Source organism: Falco cherrug, chromosome 9 (genome assembly GCF_023634085.1).
Source record: "Falco cherrug isolate bFalChe1 chromosome 9, bFalChe1.pri, whole genome shotgun sequence".
NCBI lineage: Eukaryota > Metazoa > Chordata > Aves > Falconiformes > Falconidae > Falco > Falco cherrug.
Window position 1 is genome coordinate 49,237,893 of NC_073705.1, and position 18,114 is coordinate 49,256,006.

At 38.8% G+C, this 18,114-nt stretch overlaps 1 protein-coding gene across 26 annotated transcripts in view; it reads left to right on the plus strand.

Moving 5' to 3' along the window:
• KCNMA1 (potassium calcium-activated channel subfamily M alpha 1) overlaps positions 1-18,114 on the plus strand; it is a 505,772-nt gene that overhangs the window by 442,327 nt on the left and 45,331 nt on the right. For all 26 annotated transcript variants that reach the window (XM_055720090.1, XM_055720092.1, XM_055720089.1 and 23 more), the window contains 3 exons: positions 3,603-3,726; positions 6,639-6,863; positions 10,397-10,589. In XM_055720090.1, the coding sequence (XP_055576065.1) occupies positions 3,603-3,726; positions 6,639-6,863; positions 10,397-10,589 (542 nt within the window). The remainder of the gene's footprint in view (positions 1-3,602; positions 3,727-6,638; positions 6,864-10,396; positions 10,590-18,114) is intronic.

Here is an 18,114-nt window from a genome sequence, read left to right on the forward strand (position 1 = left end):
ATAGCTGAAGCGCTCATACAAGCATTTCCACAGTGACCTGCCAGTGTGACTCAGGCATGGCTTGACAGAGCCATCGTCATGGGTGAGGGGGGCAGAGAGGCTTGAGAAACGTTCACCCCATGATTTGGCTGCAAGGGCAACAACTGTAGTGTTTTCTGTAATATACATTTTAATGGGAAGAGGGTGTCCAAACCCCTTAGGCAGATTTGACAGCCTTGCCCTCTGTGTGTCTGTCTTAATTACTTTTTACTATTTGCAAAACAGGTTTAGATCATCAGATTAGTGAGCGTGTATATGTCCAAAGTAGTAATGCTATTTTGTTACTTTATTACTTAATAAAATGACCATTTTTTTTATTTAAAACAAAAAGTCCAAAGATCAATTCCATTTTGAAGTACATAAGGCGGTGTATCTTCTAACATTTGAGGACAAAGTTGGACTTTAGTAGTAAACAGTCTTCAACCCTCATAGACATCTTCAGGGATTGCTCTACTGAGAATGAAAAAACATTCATTAAAGAGAGATTAAAATAATAGCTTAGCACAGAAGATTTAAATCTGAAAAACAAACTTTTATGTAAAAAAACACAGATTCCGAAACACAAAGCATTGTTAGTCTTATCACGGTTTCCTTCTCGGGCAATAATTCATTCAGCTAGAGTAAAAGTAGTACAATAGTATCTGTTAGCATGCTTTATTGTGTCCCATACCATCTGCTTCTTTTAAGGCTCCCACTTGCTGTACTCTGAGCAGTGAAGCACAGGATCCAAACAGTTTATCATATTGCAAATAAGTGCATGTATTGATTTTGAAAAAATAAACACCTTTTTTGGTTTTGAATCACAATTTGTTACCTAAAACTTCAATAGGGGGTTATATCTGATGATTCTCATTCTTCATCCCTTCCATATCATGCTGTCTGTTTAAACCTGAGATAACTAGAAAATATAGTATTGAGGTAAATGTCTAATAAATCTTTGGCACGAGCTACTTTGAATATTTCCTTTTAGGATCCGAGGCGCTTACCCAAAAGAGACCTACACTTGGCTTTAAGCACTCACACACTATCGCCTTATACCCCAAGGCAGTTAACCATAATTTGATGTCAGGTATCTGTTATTAACTGCTCTGTTACAATATTCATTTCAATCTATCTAGTTTTAAATCTCAGAGCAGAAAAGAAACACTGATTAGAAAATTAGAATGTGGCCTTTATTACCAGTTGATTGATTATAGTTTCTTTGATGAAGGGAAAGAGGGAAAAATTAAATCCCTTCCTATAAGCATCTGATTTCTGAAAGAAGGAGGTGAATTGATCAGTGAACTTTGCTTTTGTTTCAGTGCTCTTCTAGGAAAGCTTGTCGAGAAGTGTCTTGTGACAGTTTGGGGAAAACCAGCCTAAACCCACCATTTCTCAGTGGAAGCTCCTGAAGATTCCCAACCATTTGGCAAAACTTCCTTATTTTGAAACACATAGCTAAAATACCCCATCAGAAAAAACCAGCAAGGACAGAGCGCCACAAAATGTTGTCTGAACATTTGTGCAACCTTCCAGTGGGATTGTCTCCATGGTTGCAAACCTTGCTGTACCACAAGCCGCTATGAGCAGCAAGGAATGCCCTATGAGCAGCATCACAGTTAGCCCTCAGCCAAAGCTACCGTGGCTGCAGCTCACTGATGGATGGAGTAAGAAAATGCAGTAGATATTTTTCTAGAAATTAAAAAAAACCACAAACAAACAAACAAAACAAACACAACACCCCCCCACCCCCACCCCCACCCCACACACGCACAAAAACAAACCCACACCAATCAAAACCTCACAACAGAACCCATTGGTACAGCTTTTTCACCGGGAAGCCACCTCTGCTTCCTACAAAAGAGGGAGCGCACTTATGCAAAGGTTTTTTGTTATTAAACCTGGAGTAGGGTCAGAGGCTCCAGGCAGACCCCCAGAGACTCCTCTGCTGCCAGCAGCTTGATAGTGAAATGCACTGAACTGTATCTCTGTTGAGTGAATATAAAAAACTTTGAAAACGTGGTGTTCCTTTTTCCAGATAAGTCTGTCTTATGCCTTGGCCGGGTAGTGCATTGCTTTTTCTTAAGCATCAGAAATTTCTGGTGTAAGTGGAATGTTGTATTATTGGTTTCTCAAGTGTTTTTAAGCCACTTCCCATGGATCTGACCCTGTTTGAGTGAAATGAATGAGAATTTTCCACTGATTTGAATGGATATATAATCAGTGGCTATAAAATTACACAAGTTAATCACCGTGACGGAATTAGAGATTATACCTTTCTTAGGCATGCAAGCATAACTGTTTTAAGCATGGTAACTTATTGTACTCTATTCAGGGTAAATTCATCTCTCTCATACACAGTATTCAAAGTCTGCCTTAGCAGACTATGCAGCAGAGAGGTTCATACCACAGGCTGCAGCTCATGTGCTTTAAAAGCAGGAAACTTTCCAGTTTTGAGAGTTCAGCTAATATGTTCTCGAACAGCTTTCAAAAAGCAAACTGCTTTAAAATTTGGCTAGCTGTCTCAGAGTAGTTAGCATATTCCTACATTGCAAATACTTCCTTCTTTGAGATGTTACAATTCTGCATCATGATATTTCAAGTGTTCATGACAAAAAGCTAAAGACTGTACTTTTGCCAGACAACGCTCTGTTCCCTCCTTGAATTTAAGATATTAGGGTCAGTTTACCCTGTGCCTTGTAAACACGGTCCTTCTTCTAATGCTGTTGTATAGAGCAATCACTTAGGGGTGCGTCTGGGAGTGTTGGAGTCACTTAGTACTAGCTTAATGTCTGATGTAAATGAAAGGACTGGATGTGTCTGCCCTTAGATATAACTAAATAGCTGGAGAGCAAGTTTATAAAAATGTCTTTCCTTTGCTTCTCCTTTGAGGCTTAAAATCTTGTTGTAAAAGCAGTTAGAAGGTTATCACAGGTAGAGTTGCCACAGAAAATGGACATTGTTGTTTGGTATTGAAATCATGTATTCCAGATGTGGGCATTTGTTAGTCAGTCGACTCTAAAATGACATACTGTTGAATCTTTAAAGGGCTTCAGTTTGGGAAAGCAAAATATGATTGGGCAAATTGCTAAAATATTTAAAGTGCAGCCTGTTAAAGCTTTTACTGCGAAGAGCATCATGTCAGAAGTTGTATGTGGTAAAAGCAAGTAATTGGCTTTCCATACTTATGCCAGTCAGCCAGCATGGGGCTCTGTTCCTATCCCTTCTACTTCATTGCAGATGCTAACAGTAACGTTGATATTTATTTTGAGGGGTGGGACAGGAAAGAAAAAAAAAAAAAACAAACTTTTAGGGATGTGATGATGTCAGAAAGCCCTGTTTGACATGGTTATTTGTGTAGAAAGAGTACAGAAAATCTTTGAAAACGCACCCAAAATTGAAAAATTGACTTTTTTTTCTTTTCAGCTTTTGTTTAAAAGTGCTCGCATTGAAAGCATGTTCAAGTGTAAATACATTTCATTTTTTCACTTTTATCCCTCTTTGTATGCAGCTCTTGGGATATCTTTCCATTCATAATTCATAATATTTTCCACTTATGTTGTCATCAACTTGTTTTTCCCCAGGCACGACCCCTTGCTAATTCCTGGCAACGAGCAGATTGACAATATGGATGCCAATGTGAAAAAATATGACTCTACAGGGATGTTTCATTGGTGTCCAGCCAAGGACATTGAAAAAGTCATTTTGGTAGGTATTGATGATAAGTTGTGTTTGAAAAGGTTGGTTGAGCTGTAGAACTGATGTGTAATGGATTAATAAATTAATCGCTACTATCATTAAATCCAGCATATTGAAATCAGAAACACATCGTGGTGTAATTGAAACTAGCATTTTGGTTAAAGAATTATGATTATGTAAATCTGTATGCCAAGTGCAACGATAAAAATTGGTCCAAGATAGAGAATTTCTTTTTCATAAGTTGAAATGCGCATATGTGGTTTAAATCTTTAGAGAATTATGATTGGAAATATTTAAATGTTTACATACCCCATTTATGTTTTTACAGAAGGCAGTAATGATTCTAATGCAGGCAAGTGTTGCTTTGCATTCTCTTATTTATTGATGTGAATTTTGCTCTATTAGAACTCCTCCCAATTTCCTGCATTCCAAGATGCCCAAATAGGCCACAGTAAGATGTTGCAGCAAGCGTAGTCTAGGTTTGTTTCATTTGTTTAACTGGGGAAACCATCAAACTGACTCAAGTCATTAAAAATAATTAGAAGACCTATCAAGGTCTGTTTTGCTCGGTGAAAGTTTGTGCCACTTGTGTTCGTGTACTTATGCCTATGAGTAACAAGTAACTAACTCTGGATCTCCTGTGCAAAAGTGATGATACTTGAAATGAAATCCCTGGTGGATCTTCACTTTGTCACACTTCATAAAGCGTTTCCTGAGCTCGCTTTCTTAGATTTTCCTGCGCTGTGGTGTGGTATAACCAGTGATGGTGACAGCCCTGGTTTATTCTAGAAGTCAGGGGTTAAAAGCTTGCCTCCACTTCTCCTCAGGGGCTCCTGTAATAACCGTGGCATTGCCTGGAATTGAAATATCAGTGTTTAAACAGCCAGGCAAGTAAATTCCAAATTCTGGAGACTGATCTGTGAGACAGAGTTTGGTGGAACAGCTTTAAATAGTATGCATTTTTATGAACCCAGCAGGCAAGGAGAGGCAGCCCTGCTGTACAGTACTTTATAATCGACAGAGATAGAAATCTTTCCTCATGCTCTAAACACATTTTAGCCAACAACCTTTACAGTTTGTCCCACTTTGAAAAGTGTTTCTTGCAAAATGGCACCGTGGAGTGCATTATTTATCACCTCTTGGTGATGCCATGCCAATTTTCCCCCTACTAGCCCCTGTGTCTGCAAGTCTGGCCAGGTTCTTTCAGCTCTGTGCATCACCATCAATAAAGACGCTGCCAACAAAATGCTTCCCTGCACCTTTTGAAACTCACAGTCCACAATTTACGTTTGCATTCATATCCATGCAAATTTAATACTGTCCTTAGAGAGCACACAAGTACAAATTAGTACATAATTTGAAGATGATGGGATTTCCCAGGTTGTCAATTCAATACTTGATGATGCCTCAGCCAGAAAATAATTCATTTTTCTGACCAAGGTCTGTTTTGGCTCTGTGAGAGTCCTCCAGCAGTAACAGGCAGTAAGAACTTTTTTTTTGACTTGCAGTCAAATTTCTGTGGCTACATACAGTTCTATGACTACAGAGTGACATCGTTTTACGTAATTTTTTTCAAGACTTGGTCTCTGTCCTGTAAAGTCTGAGTATTCCGGACCCATAGGCAGAGGCATGGGACAACTTACATGCTTGAGCATTCACTTATGTCTTCTGCTGTTCGAAGGGCCAAGAGCACTCTCTTGGTAGAGTTGTGTAAAAACCAGTGTAATTGCCCTAGAGAAAACTCATGTATTTTTCAACTGATGAGAAAATGTCCAGGGTTCCTGTTCGCTTTATATAGTGAACACCTCTGCTGCATATTCCAATCTGTATTGCACCTTGTCATGCTTCTATAATTTAGAAGAAGGACATAACCTATGGATAAGCGAGAAGAAAAAATTGCAGTTCACCATTGTCTTAGTTTTATTCATGGTCAAAACATCTCTGTAACAATCCTGAGTGTACAACTTCTTGGCAATATGATTTAAGTGGATCTGCAGCTACTCGCTGGAGTGCAGCTAAGACTGGCTCCAGAAATGAGGGTCATTTTTTTCCTAATGACTTTATTTAATCATATTGGTGTTTGAGTTGCTTGCTCAACTGACATTACCACTGATGAAATTAGTGCAAAGATTTATTCTTGTCACTGAGACAAGAAGATAATTCTGATCATCATTCAAGTGTTCTCCATGAGGGTTTTTTTTCCCTTTATCTGTTGAACAAGTCAGGAAGTGCAGAAGGCCTGAAAAATTAGTATTAGTCGTCTTGCCCACCCAGTTTTTGTTACTGAGAGAAGCTCTGTGGAGTGCTGTGGGCAGCCATTGTAAAGCAGAGCAGTGCAAAGCGTTCTTCAATTGCTTCTCAGGGTGGTAGCAGCTTGTCCTAAAATAAGAACCCTGACTCTAAGAGAATATGGTCCTCAGTTCACAAGGTACATGTAATACCGCCAAGCCCTACTAAGACCATCGGGCGCTCACGTTTTCCATTCCAAATTGATGCTGAAAAGACCCCACCAGTGAGTATTCAGCTAAGGTGTCGTTTTGCATCTCTTTTCTATAATCCGTCTAATGACTAAACATGTAGTAGGTCAAAATCTGTTCTTAGCTAAACCCATAGTACTTTGATTGTAACCAGAGTCTTAATCCACATATATAGAAACACATATAGGACCAGAATTCAGTCCAGTACAATGTCTTCCTGAACATCGAAGGACTTGCAAACAAGAACGAAATTTTCTTCCGCTGAGCAAGTTTAATAAATGATAACTAAGGGTAAAATGAACAGCTATTATCAAACCGCTTCTTTGTGCATGAAAACAATATTGAGAGTTGTGTTTTTCCTGGTTTAAAACTCAATATATGATTTAAGCTTCCCTTTGTTTCATTTTTCCCTTGTCTTTTTGTTTTGTTTTGTTTTTTCTTTAGACTCGAAGTGAAGCAGCGATGACAGTTTTAAGTGGGCATGTAGTCGTTTGCATATTTGGGGATGTTAAATCTGCTTTGATTGGATTAAGAAATTTAGTGATGCCATTACGAGCCAGCAACTTTCACTACCATGAACTCAAGCACATTGTGTTTGTGGGTTCACTTGAATACCTGAGAAGGGAATGGGAGACACTGCATAACTTCCCCAAGGTTTCAATCTTGCCTGTAAGTCCAAAGCCATATTATTGATACTTTGTTATTTAGGACACCAACTGGACAGATTCGTATTGACTTTGATCTTAGGCTTTTTTACTTTTGTCTACTTGTAGGCCTGAGGACTTAGATTTTCCCTTTACTGTGTCTATGAAAACAGAGCCCTTTGAGACCTTATTAGAAGATATTTGCTGCAGTGTTCGGTTCCTCATCATCCTCATTGGATGAATTTCAGCTGCTATCAAATGTATTAGCTGTGTTATGTATCGAACATTCGCTGTAGTGCTCTGCATGTAAGCTGGCTTTGATGTTGTGATTTCTCTGACAGAATGACAGTAGTTATTTATTATGTTATTTAGGTATTTATGCCCTCAAAACCTCTGAAAAAAATTAGTTACTCTTTCTACATAATAGCCCTTTATAGTCATAAAACCTTCCTGTAGGCTGGCCTACTCTAGAAGGGGCATTGCCGTAGCGCTTCAGTTCAGCGTCCTGCCATACCTGTGTGTGGAAGTGCGGCAAAACCTTGACCCTTTTGAAAGCTCGTATTGATTTTAGTAGCGACAACCACTAAACCCACAATCCAGAGATTCCTTTCTCTCCTATGTATTGTTATCATTCGCTCATATGCATGCTCAAAGTGTGGGAACACGACAAACAAGTGAAGCCCTTCAAACTGGTGATCTTGGATGGTTATAGCTATAAATGACCCGCAAAGGTGTAGGCAGGAGGGCCAGAAGGCCTCAGGGTGAGTATAGAAGAGAATGCTATGTACGTTACAGAGTAAAGTTAGTTTGGATGTTTTCATCAGACTGAAAACTTAACAATTTACCAGTACTTAATAATAACATTTCAGCAGTTAAAAATAAATAAATCGGTGATGGATATAACTTAGGCTGAATAATTGGGAAAATAGTTGTAGAACGGGAAGGCTGCCTTCACTTTTTGATTAATTCAGGCTGTAGGTCGGTCTTAGTGTAAATGCAGTTTTAGTGTTAGCCATTGGCTTTTCTCTGTTAATTGATACAACAGATGGTGTCACAAGATTCTCTGCTGTCACAAAAAGGGTGTCAGTATCAGATTTGGTCACCGTCCTCCTCTTCCTGCCAATTCATTTTAATTCCAGTCACTGTGAAGGCTAAAGACTAAGGAATAAGAATTAAATTAATAAATATGTTTAATAGTAGGGCAAAATCGAATCCAGCTACTACTTCCAAGCTATCCAGTATATAATGCATATCCATTACAATGATTTGTGTTTGTAAAGTTTTAATTCTAAATTCTGAAGAAGCATTGAGGAAATGTACACCATCTTTACATTCCCAATCAGTTTGCACCCAAATTACCAAATATTTTAGGTATTTATGCCCGCAAAACCTTTGAAAAAAATTAGCTACTCTTTCTACGTAATAGCCCTCTATAGTCGTAAAACCTTCCTGTAGGCTGGCCTACTCTAGAAGGGGCATTGCCGTAGCGCTTCAGTTCAGCGTCCTGCCATACCTGTGTGTGGAAGTGCGGCAAAACCTTGACCCTTTTGAAAGCTCGTATTGATTTTAGTAGGGACAACCACTAAACCCACAATCCAGAGGTCCTTTGGTAGTCCATAACTACCAAAAAGTAGTTATGGACTAATTTCAACTTAAACAGCTTAAATAGTTGATGCTCCTTTAAAAATACAGAATATGTAAAGGAATTGTATCTTACACGATGATCAAGAGTGCTGAGCAGACCACACAGATTTCATGGCTTTTTCTTTTCTTATCTTCCTCAGCCTATGTGGTTCAAAACGATGATATAAAGTTTAAAATGTCAGCATTATTCTGATATAATTAATTTAAAATTCTACTGATCTTTCTGAGATCATACTGGTAGGAATGATGTGTTACAGGGAAGCCACTCAAACTCGTTTCTTACTTCTTTGTGCTTTGGTTCACGAGGTAAAATTTGCTGCTGATATCTAATGGGGATGTGGTTACAGCTGAATATAAAAACATTTGTTCTGGTTTAGTAAAAAAAAAAAAAAGGTGGAAATTTCATTTAAAGTCTGTATTAAAAGAGGCATTTAAGCTGCTGACTAAACGCTCAAAAAGTAGGCAAATGCCAATTTTAAATATCCTCAGGCAGCCTTAATTCTGTCCCTTTGCATAAAATCATTAAGAGTAAGCCTTTAATTAATTACATGATTGTATATTATTTTTCCCCACAGAAATCCTGCTTCACTTGGTGCACAGTACAGACACAAAGGGCAGAATTAAAGTGGTAGTAATAATAATATCCTAACTTTTAAGTACTTTATGAGTAAACCATATCTGTTTGATATAGACTGTTTCCCACAAGGTTTCATGCCTCAGATTATTGAAAGTAACGTGGAATGGTCAGGCTGGTATCTGAAACTAGGTGGCAATCACTGAATAAGAATTGAGCTCTGCCTTCACTTTCTGCATTTTAAATTCACTTTTGCACTGAATATTCTCAGTGGAGTTCAGGAGACTTTCACCATGAGTGAACAGGAGATGGAAGACTAGGGTCTTGACTTGGTTTTATGAAAGTTGCTGTGTGACAAGGGGACAGCTTAGTCTCCTCATCATCATTAGGGTCTTTGGGTACCAAACCATGTGAGGCAGCAGAGCAGAATCTAGTTTCCATGCAAAAATCTTTTTTTTTTTTTTTTTTTTTTCCTGGACCTTGCAGCCCCTGTGACATAGGCTTAGTATTTTGTAACTAGAGATGTGGACTGTTGCATGTGAAAGGCAAGTGTTATCTTTAAACAAAGCATAAGGGGTTAAATGTCATGTCTTAGTTGTGTTAACTAAGGAAAAAAAACCACAGACTGCCACAGTATTTCATTTTAATTATTGCATTCCCTGATTGAGAATTGTGGCAGTAGGGAAGTGGCACGAGTTGTGCCCAGTAAGATAGTCTTGTTTCTGTTTCAAAGGGTTTAAGCACACAGCTTTGAAGATCAGTTTGTTTTCCTTCTAGAAGCACCAAAAGCATGCATTGGAAAGGATTAACCTTTTTTGTGTATGGCTTCAGGTAGAAAAAAAATAGCTTTATCCTGATTACCTTTCAAATGTGTAGGACACATAATGCTTTCCTGTTTAAATTGCTATTCTTTTGCCCAAGACCATTGTGGCTCGGTAGTAGATAAATAGACATTTTAAACACACCCCTTGTTATATTCGGAGAGCCAGAGGTTGCCACATGATAGCAACTTAAATCAAGACAATTTCAAGTCACCGATGAGATGTAGAATGCTGGCATTATTCCTGTTTCTTGTTTGTTAGTAATAGCTTGACTCAGTATTGAGACTGAACCTAAAATGCTGCCATCAGCACCAACTACCCTTTAGATTAGCACACATCTCCTATTCCCTGGCACATAGTTAGACCAGCCTAATGTCAGAGCATAAAAAAGATAGTTGTTAAATAATTTCCCAAAGCTCCTTCTCAATCTTTAATTTGTTTTTCTTTTTTTTTCCTTTCCTGCCCCCCCTCTTTTTTTTTTTTTCCTTTTTTTTTTTTTTTTTTTTCTCTGTGCCGAAGGGTACGCCATTAAGTCGGGCTGATTTAAGGGCTGTCAACATCAACCTCTGCGACATGTGCGTTATCCTGTCAGCCAATCAGAATAATATTGATGATGCTTCGCTGCAGGACAAGGAATGCATCTTGGCGTCACTCAACATCAAATCTATGCAGTTTGATGACAGCATTGGGGTCTTGCAGGCTAATTCCCAAGGTAAGGACTGCCCTATAATACTTCTCTGCAGTGCCTACAGGGGACAGGACCTGGCAGGAAGAATATCCCTCACTCAGTAATTCAAAGAGCCCTACATCAGCTTGCTTGACAGTTAAACCTGCTGATTGGTTTGATGGCTTTTAAAGGGACAGTCATGTAGTTTCTCTGCTACATCACAAAGCACGTCTTGTAGAGGAAAAATGAATGACTGTGAAATTGGCATTTAAAAAAAAAAATTGTGAAAAAATATATCAAATTATTGCTTTTTCACCCTGCCCTGCTCTGTGGCTTTCTTACTGGGGCAGTTGCTCCTATGTAGCTGAACCTAACTCATACTCAGAATACCTGAAGCATCTGTCTAACAAGATTTCTTTTTTTATGTAAAGCACATTGCAATTGCAGAGAAAAAGGGATGAGTTATGCAAGCCAAAAAATAAAAAGAACAAGGATTTTAAATTGTCTTTACAGTTCCTGTGCCTTCTTGCTCAAAAAGCCACACAGAATTAACTCAGAGCTGATTTCTTCCCATGGTTTGGCATGTACTTGTCCCGTTTAAGGACGTTGAGCAAAATCCTTCACTCTTTGCTGCAAGTAGGGGACTGATTCATAGGTAGCCAAAGGCTATTTTACACCAACTGTGTCTGTGCAAAGCAGCTGCAAAGCAGTCATAAGCACCCTGGCAAAGACCATCAGTGTAAAAACAATCATCTTACCATCCCTGAAGGGTCTTGCAGCTTATGCAGCTGAAGTTCTACCTTTGATAAACCTATTAAGTGCTGCAGTAAATATTCCCTCTGGATCTAGCCCTGCTATAAATGTAGGTGTAGAAAGGATAGTGCTGTGCTCTGCAATTTCCCTGTGAGCCTGACCTAGAGATAGTTTTCCCTCAAGGACTGTGAGAACTAAGATTAGGTTCAGTTTTTGCTCTTTACTATTTCTAATCAGGAAATAGGAATTATGAGCCAAAAATCAGAGGCAGCCGTGTAACTTCTTGAACGTGGAAAATTCTTTCTTAGAATCAGCAATAAAACTGTGGAATTTAATACTAGAATTAAGTTGTACCAGGAAACTAAAAGTTTGAAATTTTCAAAGTCAGGTTGGATAGTCCTCTGGATAACAAGTTGATTTAGAGAAGAGGAAGAAGGAACTGGTTTTTTCAATCCCTTGAGTGTTTGAAGTTTTAAATCCGTGGCCTGGAACCAATACAACCCAAAATATTTTAGGGTTCTTCCCTTAAAAATTTATGAGGCTGACTTGCTCATGCTATGATAACTTATAGGGAACTCATTGTCAAGTGGAAGACAGGCATGGAGGTTCTTGTTTTGTTGATTTAGACCTGGCATTTAAAATTTTACATCTCCAAACCAAATGTGTGATTTTGCTACCAGTCTATGGGCTGTTCTTTGGTGGCGCTCTCTCAGTCTCCTGTCACACAGGTAATTAAAACCATCAAGAAATCTGTTTGCCTCACCCGTTTCCTCCCTTCCTTCTTGTTCTTGAGCATGGGCAGTCTGAGAGAATATCCTTCTTCTGCCTTTGCACAGAGACTAGTAGTATTTCCATCACTTGGCTGCTATATTTTACCTCTGGGAGCACACTGGATCTTAGACTGGATTAAGTGTCTTGTACACCACAGGAACACCTGTCATTTTTTAGTCTCCATCCTTGGAGGTGTTCAATACGTGACTGCATAAAGCCCTGAAAAACGTGATCTGACCTCATAGCTGGTCCTGCTTTGAGCACCAAGTCAGACTGGAGACCCTCTGATGTCCCTTCCAGCCTCAATTGTTCAGTGCTTCTGCAATATCCAGGCTGGTGCTATAGCACAACCCCCATAGGTCAGGACATCCCGACTGGGTCCGTGGTCCAAGTCCCTTCAGCCCTGTTCGGTGTTGCTGATGCAGAGAAGCAGAGACACAATAGGTTAGCACATACGTACAAATTACAAATCCTGGCCATTTCTTCAGGTAAATATCAGTATCAGTCTGCATGTAAAAAAGGAAAAAAAAAAAAAAAAAAAAAAAAAAAAAAAGGTGTGACTCTTTCTGTAGCTTTTCTGGGAAACAGGGTGTAACGTGGGGCAGGCAACAACCAGCAGCCTATTTTAGTTGGGAGCACTGACTAGGGAGTTCTTCTAAAACCAGTTGCTTCAGAAAATAATTATCTTCCAAGTAAATTCTCTGCTTATGGTATCCACAACCAAACTGGTTGCATTGCCTTCAGTACAGTATATTTTCTTGAAGGACCTTGAATACAATGGTTAGACTGTCAGAAACAATTAGATCAGTAGACAGCACAAACTTTACTGGAAATTATATCCAATGTGACATTTTTGTCTATGAAATGCAGCTTTAACGTACGGTGGACACAACTATCATGACAACTATATAAACCATTGATTCAACTTTTGCTGGTCAACAAGCAGCACACTAGAACCACCTCACAGCTCCATACCAACAATTAAGTACCTTTATTTACAGAGCAACTTGGCATTTTACTTTTGTTTAAACATTTTTGACTTAGTTGACGTACTTATCCTTAACACATTAGCTGGTACAAGCCTTAAGTATAGCCAGTCTGAATTTTTTCTAGATCTGAATGTATGAAATTGAATGAAGACATTCCTCACCAATGCCGTTCTTTGACAGAGTGTTCTGGGCTGTTCTTTTGTGTGACTTCTATTACTGGTCATAGGGAAGACTGACATTAGAAAACCTGAGTGTGTGGAAGAATGTTAATTGACCTGTGACAGAGTGTTGAAAAAAGAAGAAACAAAACAAAACAAAACATGTGGACAACCTGAGAAACGTATGGGCTAAGCTGTGAGAATTTTGGTGAGGGAATTAACAGCATAATCCTACCCCTGCTATTCTGAGTAATAAGCTAGTATAACTCTGTAGTCAGCAGTGGAATCTCATGCAAAAGCCTGATGTATATTTTATGTTTTATGCCTCTGAAAAGGAAAAAAAAATACAGTAATTTAACTTATAGGTTATCAAATGCACAAGGACCTTTCCTGGTTTTATCTGTGGTTATTTCACTTCAGTGTCAGACAAAAGATGGCACCAGTGCAAGAAATGTGCCATAAAAAGCAGGATGCAAATTTATATAATGTTCAGCTAAGCCATAATCCTTGGCTAGTGCTGAGGTACTGGGCCGTATTTATATCTCCTCCGTTCTAAGTTGTTAGCAGAAAAAGAACCCACAAATTTTGGGATTTCATTCCCTTTCCCCCAGAGCCTCACCCTCACCACCTGGTTCAATACCAAGGTTGCTTCCAGTCCTAGGCATATGAACATTCATCACTAGCAGCCAACCAACCTTCTGTATCCATCCAGACGTGCCCTTTCCAACCAGGGACACAGCATTGTGCCGACTGAACCCAGGAGTAATCCAAGAGGAAAAGTGTTGTGGAAGGAACAGGAGGGTGGACCTGTGACAGCAAGGCTTCTTGACAGGGAAAGTTCTGTAAATAGGGCTGCTAATTCCCAATGAAGGTAACTGCCGAAAGAAAGTCTATGGAATTAATCTGGTTTATATCAGCAAAGGATTTGCTCCTTACTGGTTCAAGATGAACTTAGTACACACACACAGCCATTCTCATGCAGGAGCAAAGACTTGCTAGTGTCTTCTTGTAGTGTTACAATATTCCTGGGCTTTTGGACTGGGTAGCATTAATTATCTGGACCTTCCTTAAGTAGTGTGAGAACACTTTTGTCTTCTGATCTGCCTGCCTTGAGTCCTAACTGATCCTGCCAGAATTGCATCTTAACCAATCAGAGTGCTCTGCCTTGACCTGAAGAAGAAAAAAAATATTTCATAGTTCAAAGGCACAGAAAAAAACCCAAAAAACCTACTATATCATGGACCAGAGCTACAAAGGACCCTGGAGTACCCAGAGCAGATGAAAGTTAACTAAGTTGTCAAATCTATATTCATCATCAGCTGTCTAGAAACATATGACCAAACGCATGACTACAGAGAACTGTGAATGGAAACAAGATGCCTTCCATAGAAGGAAAAGCTTACTAACTGTTCTGGAAGGAATTGTTAGTCTCCTTTCCATAAAATGTGTAAGTCTACTGGAAAAGAACAAGAAACTCTTTCAAATCAGACCCGTGTCCAAAGCTCTCATGTTGAAAGCATTCTCATGGCTGTCTGCACTGGGCGTTTCAAAGCTGACCAGGCAACCCTTAGGCTCACTAGAGGTTAGGGGTGCAGTCGCTGATGTCCTGAAATGAGCTTTTGGAAGTCATCAGGGCAGTTTGTTGCCTTTGGGAGACCTAGATTCCAAGGACAGAAAGACCAAAGCGTATCCAACTGAAGTTGCAGAGAGCTATCATTTTCATTCAGTGACATCAACTTCCGAGATACAAAATGCCGTGATGGTGGCTTTTGGCCCACCTCTTTGCAAAATGACTCGTAAAGCCAGTCAGATGTCTTTTGTGTGGTGAGGGAGGTCCTGTTTTTATCTTGCAGTTCCTCTCATAGATGTTGACTGTTTTCCCAGAAAGGTTTGTGAAGAGGTATGTCTGTGGTGGGGCAAAAAGGTCGCCCTCAAGTGCTGCAGGCTTTTTCTATTGTCCCTTGGTCCTTCCTGATTCTCATTCTGTCCCCTCAAATGCAAAGTGAGTTTATTTTATCAAGAAATAGTTTGGAGATAAGACTAAAGGATATCAGATCTGTGTTAAGCGTTTGTGCTCCCTAGCCAGAACATTTTTTCAAAACACCCACAAAGGTTGAGTCTGGGATGGGCTGTGCCTTGGCAGTTGCTGGGAGAGCCCCGGTAACAATCCTTTCCTCCTGTCTGTTGACCTTTCTATCCTTTCTTCTTCAAGTAGCATCTATTAGCTCTTCCCATTTAATTTGTCATATTTCCTGCATTTTCTTTCAGAATTTCCATTGTGGGAATTTTACTTGTTGTTTTACCCACCAGATGAACAGGGCTCAACACAAAATGTTTTTCTTTAGTTGTAACTAAAACTGCTATTTGGCTTTCTTCCCGAAAACCAGAAAGACAATTATACTTAACTGTTTAGAGATTTATAAATACTGTACCAGAGTAGCCTCTGGGTAGTAACGTTAGATATCCAACTCAATAATTTTCTTTTACTGGATAGTGATTTAGATCTTATTTTGAGTCCTATATAATAAAAGCAGTACGTTTCATTAAAAAACACTTACTAAACAATAAAGAAAAGTGATCTTATGGCTCCAAGCAGGTCTAAAGTAAAGAAAGGGGGGGCTGTATAGTAACATGTTTTTCCATGGACGTTACAAGACAGATCACAGTACAGCAGGGTAGATGTATTTCAGCATAGTAACAATTGCAGCTGTTTTCTGAATGACTTCAACTTACGAGAATTTTCCCTAGGAACACTATTTCAACATATGAGAGATCCTTTTAGGGCCTTCATTTACAGTTACTGTAATAGATCCTCCAACAAGAAAGAATAAAGAGAAGAAAATAAAGAGGGGATGAACTCCTGGGCAATACATCTCATGCATGATGGCAGGATTCTTCTGGGGAAAATCCTATAAAATCAAGTAAACATACTCAGAATTTTACACGCTGACTTTCAAGTGTAACAGATTGCACAAGCTAAAATAACCTTGTACGAGTTTAGTTTCATTTGATCCAGTTCCTTTAAAAATCACTTGTGGCTTCATCATCATTTTTTGTGGAGCTGGCTTAGATGCCGCTTGAAAGGGCAGAAATGGTTAGCCCCGGAGTTCCGTTAGATTTGTTTCATGATCTGTTGATTAATTCTTAAATTTTTTGCAATTTTTGATGGACGTAGGGTAGCAATCTCCTGCAAGAAATTTCCTGTTGAAATGAATTTGAGATCTGTATTCCATTGTGTTTTGGAGGTAATATATTCTTTTTCACCTCTACCAAGCAAGAATTCTTGATTGTTTTATCTCAGAAATGTTAGCAAAAGAGAGAGAACATGGCATTATCAGGATTGGAAAAGAGGGAAAGTTCTTAAAGAAGGGGAAAAAATAAACACTGTCTGAAATGCTTCATTAGTAAAAGTTTTGTGTCACTTTCAGAGATAACTGTATTGTAGCACCATTACAGGCATTCGTTATAAGTTCAAAACAATTCCCGAAGGAGGGGGGTCGGCTGAATGTTGTATCTTTATTTGTCTTATTTTATAATAATAACTTAAAGGTTTTAAGTGAAGAACTCAGAATATAGGGTTGGATAATCATAGACACAGTTACTTTTTAGGCTGCTATGGAATTCAATATTCTGTGGCCACTCCAGTACTATTTCCTATGTTTAACTTGTTATATTACATGAAAATGTAGAAATAAAGTGCCTTACTTTCGAACACAGAAAATCAAACTCTACTTAAGCCAGCTAAATAATTTGAGAGTTTAAGGGGTTACTTAACCTCCTTAGGAAAGCATATAAGTAAATGTAGAATACTAAATGTAGATGTAATAATAAAAATAAATAAATAAGCAGTGCTGGCAAAAAGTGAAAGATCTGGGGTAATTTTTTTAAGTGTGAAAGTGAGCTATGACACTAACTTTAATCTTTTCAGCATTTAGATTCGTGTGTGTCTTTGCAAATCAGTGTAATTTAGGTTACGGAATGCTTGTTATACTTACAGATGGCTCATAATTTCCTAAATCACATAGATATTGTGAAAAATTTTCTCATAGATGATATCCATCCTACCAGTCACATTTGCAAAGATGGCGAGTGTTTTGCGTTGACATTGGGGTTATGGGTTTGTCAGGGTCGATAGTTTAGTGTAGGGGCTACACCTGATTAAGGGTGGTTTTATGCTGTGTGTTTCTGAGTGCTCCTTGTATTTTTGCCAGCATCAGTTGTTGTAAATGACAAAAATAATGCAATTAACAAAATTTTTCTACTTGCTTGGTTATTAACTAATTGAATTTTGAAATGTTTGTTGTAGTTCAGTTTCATCATTATTTTTCTAAACAAAGGCTGACCATCCTAAGTAATGGAGTTAATAACTGAGGAATGACATAAGGGTAGCCTGACTTCCCAGCGCATGTCCCACATCACCATTTGCTCACAAAAAAATCCAATTTTTGAAGATTAGGTCACTGTGATAAATAACTCAGTATTACCTTTTTGCTACATGCACATAATTTCTTATCCTGCTGAACTAGATGGATCAGCTGATAGCTGTTATTTATTTTATGGTAGCACACTGGAGCTCTAGATGGGATTAAGAGCTTGTTGTCATAGTCCTGATATATACAAGAATAAAATATAGCCTTTGCCCTGGCAAGTTTACAATCTGATGCCTTGCTTGTTCCAAAACTTAAGTTATGTGCTCAATGTTATACAGGTTAATAAATCTCTCTGACTTCAATGAAACTATCCACCTGTGTAAAGTTAGATTATGTGCAAGTCTTTGCAAGATTTGAACTTAAATAAACTAAAGAGGCTGGGTGGGAGAGAGGCTGTTGACTTTGTTTCCCGTGCTGTGGAAGCCACCTCAGTTAGGACCCTGCTCGCCTGCCAGCCCACGCCAGAAAC